Genomic DNA, 12,848 nt, shown 5'->3' on the forward strand with positions numbered 1-12,848 from the left:
TGGGTCTTGGCCTCACCTCAGCCTTTCCATCCCTCCCTCCGTGTCTCCGCGTCTCTCGCTCTTGGCAGGCCCTCTCTAGGTCTCCGTTAATCTCTAGATCTCGATCCCCAGTATCTAGCTGACTCGGGTTATATTTCAGTTACGGACTTTCCGTACCTTTCCATCTCCCTCTCTGCCTGTGTCGGGCCGAGAACTCGGGTCGAGGGCTGAGGGCACCATCCCAGACCCCATCTGTCACATTCAAGGGGCAGGGGGAATGGAGAGACTTGTCTTTCTGCGTGTCCTGGTCGTCCCTGTAGTCTAACCCGCTTCCCTCCTGCTGCTGCGACCCCACAGGCCTTCTCCCCCAAACGGCTTCCCNAGAGAATGCGCGCGAGAGAGACAGAGGGATGCAGAGATAGGGAAGACCTAGAGAGAGATGGAGACAGAGACAGAGTAACAGAGTCAGAGAGAGAGAGAGAGAGACGGAAAGGCAGGAACTTTGATACAAGGAGGGAAGGAAATTGACACAGAAGTACGTGGAGAAAGGGAACGAGAGAGATTGAGAGGCTATGATCGAGGAAGCCTGAAAGGAAGAGAGAGACCTTCTTACTGAGAGAGACTCCGTGGGACTCGGGGAAGGAGAGTTTTTTTGATGCTACAGAAAGAAAAGAGAGTTGGGGTGTGAAAAGGGTGGCTCAGAGGATTAGAGGCTGTGAAGGGCTGGAGAGTGGGGTTTCCAGGACCCGAGTAGGGCAGGCATGAGGGTGACAGAATGTCTGCCTGGGGAGAAAGGCTGCTTCCTTTGATCTCCGGAAGTCCTGCTGCTGTCTAGCTCGAGTCCCCCTTGCTGTCCCCTGCCAGTTGGGTTTCTCCTCCCCTGGGGCCCCTGAGGGCACGCCTGTCAGGATGCCAGTTGGCACTAGTGTCACTGCGTGTCAGTCACCACGTGTCAGCGGATCACGGCGTGTCTGCGAGAGAGTGAGCGCCGGAGGTGTGTGTGTATCCCGTCAGCGTGTCGCCGGCGGACAGCTGTCTGCCTGTGTCAGGCTGTGTGAGTAGAGTGTCTCCCGAGACCCTGCTTCTCCGAGCGGTGTTCCAGAACCTTGGACAGCTCCCAGCCCCCTCCTGAGGTTGGGGGTGGCCATTTCTTTCTGCCCACAGAAAATTAAAATATCCCGAGACCAGAAGGGGGTGAGGGTGGAGGTGGGCACATGTCCCCACATGGCCATCTTGTGTGCATCTGTCTTTACATGGGTGTCTCTGAGTCCTGTGCGTTTGGGTGTGGAGATGGGTCCATTGAGTGCCTGATGGCAGGCGTTTTGCTTGAATTGTGGTGCCTTCGGCTGTTCCATTCTGTGGATACTGAGAGACGGAGACAGGGAGAGAAGAACACAGATAAAGAAAGGCAGAGAGCTGTGAAGAGAGTGAGACGGAGAGGGTCAGAGATGGAGACAGAGAGAGAGAGAGACTGAGGGGAATAAAAATAAACAGACACCCAAGAGGCATCATGAGCGAGATGTAGGAAAGGAAGAGCCTACACGGCCGGTCCCACAGCGGGCTCTGCAGGTTGGCGAAGTCGCCGAGGCTGTGGTGGGGGTGTTGTGCTAACAGGCATCTGGTCTGTGTGATTTTGCCACTGCATAGGCAATGGCTGCGGGGTGCGATGGTGTGTGGGTGTGGGCGGTGTGATTGGCTTCTGCTGGGTGACTGTGTGGGCTGGCTGTTTGTGTTTCTGGGTTCTGGGGCCTGGCCTCAAGGTTCCTACAGCTGAAAGAGCTGCTAGGGGCAGGGCTGTGGGCTTTCTGGGATTGTGGGCCTTTGGGAGGGGCGCTGTGTGCCTGGAGGGCATGGGTAACTCCTGGCTGTTTCTCCCCAGTCACCCCCTGGTTACCATAGCAGCAGGGAGGCCGAGCAGATCAATCAGCATTCAGTTAATCCTCTGAATGTGGTCAGGACAGAGGGCAGGAAGCAGAGGGTCTCCTGAACTGAAGGATTCGAGTTCACAAGTGTTGATGGAAGGCATACCTTAATGCCAGGTGCTGGTCTAGGCATTGGGGGTGCAGCAAAGTACATAAATGAACAAAGATCGCTGCCCTGGTGGACTTACTTTTTTTTTTTTTTTTTGCATTTTTAAAACGTTTACTTTTGAGAGAGAGAGAGAAAGTGTGAGCAGAGGAGGGGCAGAGAGAGAGGGAGACACAGAATCCAAAGCAGGCTCCAGGCTCCGAGCTGTCAGCACAGAGCCTGATGCGGGGCTCGAACTCACAGACCACGAGATCATGACCTGAGCTGAAGTCAGTCAGACACTTAACTGACTGAGCCACCCAGGTGCCCAGAACTTACTTTTTTTTTCTCTCAGAACTTACATTTTAATGTGAAGGGGCAAATGGCAAACTAAACAAAATAAACACATTAGATGGTATTTTAGAAAGTGATATGGAACAAAGAAGAGGTAGAGCAGGGGAAGGGGGCCAGGTGTGCTGGGGTTGGGACAGGGGTGGATTTCAATATTAAAGAAGGTGGGGAGGGGAGTGAGCTTCATTAAGAAAGAAGTTTGAACAGAGATCCAGAGGAACCGAGGGAATGAGCCTGGGGAAAAAGTGTTCTAGGTAGATGGAACAGCCAGTGCAAAGGCCCTGAGGCAGAAGCAGGTTTGTCATGTTCAAGGAACAGTGAGGAGGCCGGTGTAGCTGGAGCGAGTGAGGAACAGAGAGAAGGGTGGGGGGGGCAGACAGAGAAAAACGGCCACACTGCATGGGGCCTTGTGGCTATTCTAAGGACTTTGGCTGGGGTGGGAGCCATGTGAACGTTTTGAGCAGACTACGGACCTGATCTAACTTTGGTTTTATCAGGATCCTTCAGGTTGCTATTTAATAAACCTCAGCTGTTTCTGTGCTTGTTTCTGTCAAGCGGGGATACTAGAGAGCCTGCCTGTGGGGGTGGTTGTGAGCATTAAATGAGCTTGCAGAGCCGGGGATGGAGAGGTGCTCCAGAAATCAGGCTAGTGACGAGTTATCTGGCGATCTGGGGGTGGGGCCTCATGCTGGGTGCTCTTCCTCCCCCTTCCCCCCCAGGAAAACTCTTCAGGTAAAGATAGTTGATGACGAGGAATATGAGAAAAAGGATAATTTCTTCATCGAGCTGGGCCAGCCACAGTGGCTTAAGCGAGGGATTTCAGGTGAGGGGTGACAGGTATGCTGTGGGGGAGGTAAGGGGTCCAGGGTGGGGGGACCCTCGGAGGCTCCATTAGTGGCTGCTCCTTCAGGCTCATGAATCTGAGCTTCCCAGGGAAGCAATCTCACCTTCTCTCTGTCTCTGTCTCTCCCCAGCTCTGCTGCTCAATCAAGGTGAGTGGAGTTACCACTTTGACTGGAGGGGAGACATGGGGGTGGGGGGCAGTTCTCAGGAGAAGGGTCATGGCCTCAAGCTACCCTCCCAAGTCATGTTTGAGACAGGGTGGAGGTGAGATAAAGGCAGAGTTGGAGCTGGGTGAGGTTTGGAGCTGACCTCATAGTTGGTGGGGTCCATTGAGTTTGGGGTTACAGTTGGGGGTTCAGAGGCCAAGGTCATGGTTTGTTTGTAGTTAAGGCTGAGGAATGGTAAGTCAAGATCCCATCTGGGTTTGTGGTGGGGTCAGATTAGAATTGAGGTCAGATTTAGATCAAAACCTAGGTGGGGGTTGGAGGGGAGTTGGGGGGGGCAGTTATGGTTAGAATTGAGGCCAGGGTCAGAGATTGGGGTGGGCGTGGGGACAGTTGCTTGAACAAAATGAACAGAGTAGTTTGGGAGCTGAGATCAGAATCTGGGTTTGGAGTTAGGATTAGAGTCAGACTAAAGATTTTATCAGTCAGGGTAAATTATAGGAGCCGCTGTAACAAATAGGCCCCCAAATCCCAGAACCTTAACACAATAAAACTCATTGCTGGCAGAGTTTTCTGAGAGTGTTCCTGGTTGGGGTGACATTCTTCTAAGAGTTAGGGTTGAGTTGGTGCTGAGCTCGGAACAAACGACCAACATGCTTTGGGGAGATAGGTGAGCTGAGGGTCACCTATAGGCAGGTCTGGGTCCAAGGTCTGTACCTTAATTGGCGACCCCCTCTTTCCTTACCACTTCAAACACACTCAAGGATGTTTGTCAGAGCTCACGAGGGTGGTGATGATAATGACAGTGTAGGTGATTTTAACCAAGGAAATAACACTGTGGACTATGTATGTGCCAGGCACTGTGCTAAGCACCATACATGAAGTAATTCCTTTAACCCCTCACAGCCCCCATAGGTAGCTACTGTTGTACCTGTTTCACAGATATGAACACTGAGTCACAGAGAGGCTAAGGCATTGCCCAGGATCACACAGCTCCCTCCATTTGAAGCCCAGAGCCTACCAGCTGAACTTCATGGACCAGCTGGGTCTTCGGTTGGGGAAGATGGTGGTCAGATGGGGACACTGGGGTAGGCTGGGGGCATGCCATCACGGAGGCTTCCTAGGGGACAGCAGACAGACCTTTCTTTCTCAGTGGGAACAGGCAGTGAGGGCATCACAGGCCCAGTGAGCCTAACCCCCATCCTTCCTGCTGCAGGAGATGGGGACAGGAAGCTGACGGCCGAGGAGGAGGAGGCACGGAGGATAGCGGAGATGGGCAAACCCGTTCTTGGGGAAAACCGCCGGCTGGAGGTCATCATTGAGGAGTCATATGATTTTAAGGTGACTCTCCGGGGCCCCAGCTTCCTGGAGTCTTGCCTGAGTTATTTTCTCGGGGAAGGTCTGGTAAGAGTCAACGATGAGGGTGACCAAGGGTCTGAGGCCGTCTTCCTATCCCTCCGCCAGCACCATGGACAGCAACACCACCTCTTCCCTTCTTGCTGGGAACTGGGATGTAGGAGGTTGAGGACCTCTGAGCGTGGACTGTGAGCCTCAACCCCAGTGTTCCTCGGGGAGCCTCAGGGAAGCGCCAAGGTGGTCACAGACGATGGTCTTTTCCCCACCCTTTTATTCTCAGAACACGGTGGATAAACTCATCAAGAAAACCAACTTGGCCTTGGTGATTGGGACCCATTCGTGGAGGGAACAGTTTTTAGAGGCAGTTACGGTGAGCGCAGGTAAGTGGGGAGGGAGGAGGGGGGGGATGGGGAGACAATGTGCTGGGGAGGAAAAGAGAGAAATGAATAAAAGGAGAGAAAGAGGGGCAAGATGAAAAGGACGGAGAATGGTAGAGAAGAGAAAGAGAACAAGAAACACACAAAGAAAAAGAAAGAAACGGAAAGATAGGAACAGATACAAACAGGAGAGACGGACACACAAAGAGAGATGTACAGAGAATCATGGAGAGAGACAGAGACATGGAGGCAACATGAGGGATGTAGAGAATGAAATCAGTAAACTGCAGAGGGGCAGAAAGAGACATGGATACACAGAGAGAAAGGCACTCGGAGGGGTGGAGACAGAGAGCTGAGGGCAGGAGAAGTCCCTGCTGGGCTTTCTCCTGGCGTCACATGGCTGGAGGGTGAGAACAGGTTAAATGTCACAGCCTCCTCAGACAGCCAGGGCTCCTCTGTTGCCATGGAGATTGGGGGGGGCACCCAGCTCTCTCCCACCTGTGCAGTTTCGCCCTCCTTAGGTCTCAGACGGGCCCACACTGCCCTCCTGTGGCCAGAGACGCTGCGACACTTGGATTCACAGGTTCAGTCTTGGGAGACCAACACTGGCCCTTTGTGACACAGACAGGGGAAACTGAGGCCCAGCAGCAGAGAAGGGATTGGCCTGAAGTCCCACAGGGAATTCAGAAAGGGCTGAGGTGGAGCTCAAGACTTCTGTCCCTTATACAACATCGGGCCTCCTTCAGGGAAGCCTAACTGTAGGAAGCGAAAATACACTAGGGATTGTGGCTCATCAGTGAGATCAAAAGAAACCAGGCTTCAGGAATAGCAGACCTGCAGACACCAGCTCGTAGGTCTAACAGAAACGAAGTGAACCCACATTCTTTCAATACCTATTTGTTTTTTAAAAGATATTTTTTTAATGTTTATTTTTGAGAGACAGAGAGAGAGTAGAAGAAGGGCAGAGAGGAGGGGTACACAGAATCTGAAGCAGGCTCCGGGCTCTGAGCTGTCAGCACAGAGCCCGACGCAGGGCTCGAACCCACAAACCGTGAGATCATGACCTGAGCCGAAGTCGAAGGACCAACCGAGCCACCCAGGTGCCCCCTTTCTCGTTTTTAAAATATTTATTCACTTTTGAGAGAGAGAAAGTGAGCACGTGAGCAGGAGAGGCTCAGAGTCAGAGGGGGACCAAGGATCCAAAGCGGACTCCACGCTGACAGCACAGAGCCTGATGCGGGGCTCGAACCCATGAGATCATGACCTGAGCCAAAGTCAGACACTCAACCAACTGAGCCACCCAGGTGCCCCTCAGTATCTATTTCTGAGGGATCCTCTGGACTCAGCCCTGTGCAGGACATTGCTGGGGACAAACAGATGACTATGACAGCATGAGCCCTATACTCACAGAGCTCACAGTCCAGTGGGGGAGACAGATTTTCCCCAAGACAGTGACAACCCAGAGCAGGCAGGGCTGGGCCAGGGGACCCCAGGTTGCTGCTGAGAGAGCCCAAAGATAGTGCTGACTCAGCCCGAAGGTCCGGGAGGGCTTCCTGGAGGAAGAGGCTTCTGAGCCGAGTCTTCACATTGGACTAAGAGTTAGGCAGGAGGAGGGAATGGACAGGGAGGTGGTGCAGGTAGAGAGCCTGCAGGTGTGCTAGGGCTTAGCACATTTGGGAAGGGTGACTAGCACGAGGTGAGCTGGAGGGGGCAGAGCCCAGACCATGCAGGTCTGCACAGGCTGTAGTAGGGAGCTTGGGTGTCNAAGGAGAGGCTGGGATGGGGGAGGGGGGAGTTGAGGCTGCCCAGGAGATGGGCCATGGGGATGCGATGACAGATGGCAGAAGATGGGCCATGGGCATGTGATGACTGACGGATGGGAGCTTCAGCCCAAAGATGGTGGGAAGCCACAGCACTCTCCGGGCTTAGTGGAGAAGAGAGGGTAGCATGACACTGAGGCTGTGGTCGTGGAGGTAACTCAGCTCCTGGATCTGTAGAGAGCAGCCTATCAGATCGGAGGAAGTGCGGGGGGAGACCCCATCAGTGGTAATTAATGATCCTGACAATGACATCATGATGGGGACCGTGGAGCGCCAGGCAGCTTTGAAGTCCATTTCCCATCTGACCTCATGTAGCTAATGCTTCCCACGTTTCCAGCCTGGTCCTTGATCATTTAGCACTTTGTTCAACAAATGTCTTTCCTTCCTTGATGTGGGCACAAAGCCGCTTGGGGCGCTTACGGAAAAGGGTGGTCCTCACCCCGTCGGACGATGAATCACGTCCCGTCTTGCACTTAGGGGGCGCTTGTGTATGTCCTTTACACCCGTGCCTCAATTGTACGCTCTTTGCAGGGTGGCCTTGGTTTGGAGCATCTGTGAGTCTCCCCAGGCGCCAGAAGGGGCCTTCAAGGACCAGCTGTCACGCTGGAGATGGGCCAGGCTGCGCAGAGAGTTCTTTACGTGGCCTGCCTCATGTAGTCAACACAACCTTGTCTTGAGGCGGGTCCAGTTATTGCTCCCATTTCTCAGAGGGGCATGCGGAGGCTCAGAGAGGTTAGGACACGGATTCAAGGTCACACAGCAGATCCAGGGTTTGGAACCAGAGTGGGGACTCCAGAGCCACAGACGTAACCATGAGGCTCCCTTTACGGGAAAGGCTGGAAGACTCTGTAGAGGCCGGAGCTCTTGAATGCCAAGTGCAAGAATGCCAAGCGCCCTCGACCTAAGGGCAGTGGGAAACCAAGGCGGGATTTGAAACAGGGCAGGGAAAAGCCCCCAAGAGATGCCGTGATAGCAGCCCTTTCCCTGCCAAGAGTGTGCCCTCCCCACTCTGACTTTGGCCACATCTCACCGTGGCCAGTTAGGAATGCATTCAGCGGCAAACAACAGAAAAGTCAACCGTAGGCGGCTGAAGCGCACTGGCGTTATTTTTGTCACAGACCAAAGAAATCCATAGGAGGCCATAGAGAGGTAGCAGCTCAATAACATCATTAAACGCCCAGGTTCCCTCTTTATTTCTTTCCCACTTTCAACCTTGGCCCTCATGGTGGCAAAACCTCTGCCGCATCTCCAGGCATCAAGCCCGTGTTCCAGGCAGGAAGAAAGAGGAAGCAGGGTAGAAGGAAGGGGCAGCGCACCTGCTGCTTTGGAATTTCCAATTCCACTTGACCCTGGGTTGCCGCAGAAGTCTCCTTCTTTGTTGTTGTTTTTTTTTTTTTTAAATTTTTTTACTGTTTTATTTATTTCTAGGAGAGAGAGAGAGAGCGTGAGCAGGGGAGGGTCAGAGAGAGAGGGAGTCACAGACTGAAACAGGCTCCAGGCTCTGAGCTGGCAGTCAGCACAGAGCCCGACGCGGGGCTCGAACCCACGAACCGCGAGATCATGACCTAAGCGAAAGTCAGACGCTTAACCGACTAAGCCACCCAGGCGCCCCAGAAGTCTCCTTCTTTGAAAGGTGGCATGAAGAGTGAAGAAATCAAACCACTTGGTTAAGCATTTACAAACTTTTTTAAAAAACAAGCCAAGAGACTAAGTGAGCTGGAAAAGCGGGAGAGGGATGGATGACCCGAATTCCTAAATCCATCAGTGTGTCCTCTTGCTGGCTGACAATTTGGAGGAGCTTGGGTGGACCTGGGAGTCGGGGCCCCCTGGCTTTTGCTCCCTGACTTCCTCTGTGTGACTGGTCCAGAATTACACTCTTCCTTACCAGCATCCTTCCGGACGTAGCGCCCGGCCTCTCAAGTTGTTTCCTGCTTCTCACTCATCGCTTTGTGCTTCTCAGGTTAGGGCAAGGCAGACAGAACATTCCGTTTGTGCTTTCCCGTGACACAAATCCCGGGTGGCAGGTCAAGGACGGATCAAATTCGGTCACAGCAGGTGACACAAACAACGCGAAGGGCGAGTGAGGCATCCCCCGCAGAGTTCAGAAAACATATCGGTAACACAGCGCCCATGTCGGGAAAGCCAGAGCTTTCCAGAAACCCTCTGTTTATGCCTCATTGCCAGGCTGGGTCGCATGGCTATGGTCGCGAGGGATTCTGGGAAGGCAAGCAGTTAGCCGAAGATGTAACTGCCGCTGGCTGCAAGGAATTCTGGGAAAGTGACTCTTTTATCTGAGGACGGGGCTGTTGCTAGCCTGAAGGGATTCTGGGGAAAATAGATAATGTTAGCCGGGTACATGGCTGCAAGGGTTTCTGGGAAAGCAAGCACCTTCAGCTGAGTTTGTGGCTGCTGTTAGCTACAGTGGGTCAGAGGAAGTCAGCATTTCTAGCCATAGAAATGGCTTTCTGTAAATGGTAGATGTAAAGGCATCAGGCAAAAAGACTGTTTTCTGAGCTATAGGGATGTGGCCACCCCTAGCAGCAAGGGATCCTGACAAGCCAGCTATTTTTAGCTGAGCACATGGCCTCTGGCTTCAGGGGATTCTCCTAGCTGCCAGGAATTCTGGGAAGGCAATGAATTCCAGGAACAAAATTTTATGGAACCCCATGGGGGCTCTGTAAGCCAGGAAGAAGGGGGCATGGGTGTGTGCCCCACCTGGGTCGTGTGCCCGCAGGGGACGAGGAGGAGGAGGAGGACGGGTCCCGGGAGGAGCGGCTGCCTTCCTGCTTTGACTACGTCATGCACTTCCTGACGGTGTTCTGGAAGGTGCTCTTCGCCTGCGTGCCCCCCACGGAGTACTGCCACGGCTGGGCCTGCTTCGGGGTCTGCATCCTGGTCATCGGCCTGCTCACCGCCCTCATCGGGGACCTTGCCTCGCACTTCGGCTGCACCGTCGGCCTCAAGGACTCTGTCAACGCCGTGGTCTTCGTGGCCCTGGGCACCTCCATCCCTGGTAACCCCCCTGGGAAGCTGCTTGTCTGGGTAGAGTCTCAGAGAAGCTGGGCAGGAGAGCCCAAGACAGGAATGTCGTGCAGAAATAAGGTGGTGGAGGCGTTCGGAACCCGGAGGGTGGGTCCCGCAAAGTATAAGGAGGGAACATAACAGACACTAGGCAGAGAGCTCCTGTCCTCCCCCAAAGCCACCAGGTGGAACGTCCCCTAGAACTAAGGCGTTGGGAAATGTAGAAACCAGACAGTGGATTCCATAGAAAGAAGGAGGCGGGGCACGGGGAGAAGGGTGGAAGAAAGGTCCCATGGAAAGAAGGTGTTAATTACCTCCCCCTCAAGGAACCACATGGAAGATTACAATGAACCGTGTTGGTGGCCACGACAGGAATGAGGCCAATGAGTCTCAAAGCTTTAACTAAGATGACAGGGCCGAGTAGAAACCAGATTTTGGAGGCAGAGCTGCCCAAGAAGTAAGAGGGGCCCCAAAGACTATAGTGTGTGTCCCATTGAAACGCAATGGCCATGACCCCCTCTTCCCAACCTGAAGGGGTGGGGGTGGCCCTTAGAAACCGGGTGTCCAAGACAGAAATTCTTACCGGAGTGGGAAGACAAGGTGTGGGCAGCCGGACCCTTTTTTCCCCACGTGGATGTGTTCGCCCGCCAGGTGGTGGCGCTGTAGGCCTGGAAAGCAGGTGGCGGGTCGTGTAGAAAGCTTTTTTTTTTTTTTCATGTTTATTTTGAGAGAGAGAACAGTGAGGAGGGGCAGAGAGAGAGAGAGAGAGAGAGAGAGAATCCCAAGCAGGCTCCATGCCCGTCATGACCTGAGCTGAAATCAAGAGTCGGACGCTTAACCGACTGAGCCCCGCAGAAAGCAACTACTGTGAATGGCCCTCTGATGCCTGCGCTCCGTACCAGACATTTGAGTTATTAGCAAGGTGTTCAGAAATGGGTGGAGGCCACAGAAACCAGGCTGCAAACTTGACAGACACCGGGTGGGGGATTGAGAGGGACGGAGTTGCATGTGGGTGGCACTTAACATTTATTTTGTCCAGCCAGGTGGCGGTGGGGTGACCGGGCCAACACAAAAGTAGGTAGTGGGTTCTCACGATGCAGTGATTCCTATGGAAAGCGGGCAGCGAGCCCCAGAGAAAGTAGGCAGCCGACCCCACTGAATGCAGGGGCTGTGATCAGATGGTGATTCCACAGGAAGCAGGCAGTGGGCGCTACAGAAAGGAGGGCGTGGCTACTGCCGAATGCAAACAAGTCCCGTAGAAAGCGGGCGGCGAGTCCCCTGGAAAGCAGGCGGCTGGCCTTGCAGAGCGCAGGCGTAGGAACGATGACCCGCTTTGTGGCTTGCTTGGGGTCAAGGGCCTCGCGCCCCCGGCTGCAGCGGCGGGAGGCGGGGTCTGGGGACAGGCAGGCCGAGCCCCGGTGACGGCCGCGTCTCTGCCGGCGCAGACACTTTCGCCAGCAAGGTGGCGGCGCTTCAGGACCAGTGCGCGGACGCGTCCATCGGCAACGTGACGGGCTCCAACGCGGTGAACGTGTTCCTGGGCCTGGGCGTGGCCTGGTCGGTGGCCGCCGTGTACTGGGCGGTGCAGGGCCGCCCGTTCGAGGTGCGCACCGGCACGCTGGCCTTCTCCGTCACGCTCTTCACCGTCTTCGCCTTCGTGGGCATCGCCGTGCTGCTGTACCGGCGCCGGCCGCACATCGGGGGCGAGCTGGGCGGCCCGCGCGGCCCCAAGCTCGCCACCACGGCGCTCTTCCTGGGCCTCTGGTTCCTGTACATCCTCTTCGCCAGCCTCGAGGCTTACTGCCACATCCGGGGCTTCTAGGCCCCCGCGCCCTCCGCAGAGATTCGGCTGCCCCTGCTTCGGACCCGCGTCTCCGTCGTCCTACGGAGAGATCCAGCCTCCGCCCTCCTGGGCCTCAGCCTCCCCTCCTCCTGGGAGTTAATTCCCCTGCCCTCTGTCCCCACTAACGTTCCCTGCGTTCCCTCGGGAGCCTCCCCGAGGTGCCCACAAGTGCAGCCCATCCCTGGTAGTCACTGTACACACCCCCTGGGGACCTTTCCACCTCGAGGCCCCTCCCCGGAGTACCGCCCCCTTCCCCGTGACCTTCTAGAGAATCTAACATCCGTCTTCCTACACACCCAGCCTTGCCCTATCCCTTAAGACCCCCTTCCTCTAGAGGACCCACCGCCACCGCCACCACCACCGGGGACATGTGCCCGAGAGCCTCAGAACCCAGCCTTCCCTGGGGGACCTTTGAAGGAGGCTGACCCATCCCAGGACGTCCCAGATCTCGACCCTTCTCCCCAACCCTCAGGGAGCTCTGTTCAGCCCCCGAGGGGAGGGGGCGGGGAACAGGTAGGTGCGCGCATTAGGGGGCCACACCTTTCCTGGTTTCTCCGCTCAGGCCCATGGGAGGACACGAATTCTCGAATTCTCGAGGCTTGGAGAAGGGAGGGGAGAAGTTCGGGGCTTCAGAGCTGGAGAAGGCACATTTGAACCTGCAACTTCTCACATTCCAGCGCCCCCACTCGCCTCCACTACCTCCGAGAGCCCAGCCTCACATTGGAGGGGGGGTGTGTGTGTGTATATATAGTGTGTTTGGGGGAGGGGGGACACGGGAGGGTGCATGTCTTGGGGAAAGGGGGTGACAGACTTTCCTTTTGCGAGGGCAGCAGACTCCCCCAGCCGTGAGAATTGGCTTTGGGGAGGAGGCCAGGAATCAAAGGGAGTCCAGCGATCTCCCCTGACAATCTAGAAGGCTCATTTTGCCCTCAGTGCCAGCCAATCCGGGCAGGACCCTCGAAGAGGAGACCGAGGGTCCCAGAGGACCAATGCTACAAGCCAGCAAACGCTGCCACATCTCTGCCTGATGGGGAGCAGGGTTGGGTGGGAGGGTGGGACTGGGGCCAGGGGTCTGGGTGGGCATTGT

General features: G+C 55.2%; 1 protein-coding gene across 1 annotated transcript in view; it reads left to right on the forward strand.

Moving 5' to 3' along the window:
- Positions 1–12,516, forward strand: part of SLC8A2 (solute carrier family 8 member A2) — a 31,800-nt gene extending 19,284 nt beyond the window's left edge. Inside the window, exons 5-10 of the mRNA XM_077747227.1 lie at positions 3,057–3,160; positions 3,312–3,329; positions 4,561–4,685; positions 4,981–5,080; positions 9,632–9,910; positions 11,364–12,516. Coding sequence (XP_077603353.1) covers positions 3,057–3,160; positions 3,312–3,329; positions 4,561–4,685; positions 4,981–5,080; positions 9,632–9,910; positions 11,364–11,740 — 1,003 coding nt within the window. The 3' untranslated portion in view covers positions 11,741–12,516. The remainder of the gene's footprint in view (positions 1–3,056; positions 3,161–3,311; positions 3,330–4,560; positions 4,686–4,980; positions 5,081–9,631; positions 9,911–11,363) is intronic.
- The last annotated feature ends 332 nt before the right edge of the window (positions 12,517–12,848 follow it).

Source organism: Crocuta crocuta, unplaced genomic scaffold, assembly GCF_008692635.1.
Source record: "Crocuta crocuta isolate KB4526 unplaced genomic scaffold, BGI_CrCroc_1.0 scaffold334, whole genome shotgun sequence".
Lineage (NCBI taxonomy): Eukaryota > Metazoa > Chordata > Mammalia > Carnivora > Hyaenidae > Crocuta > Crocuta crocuta.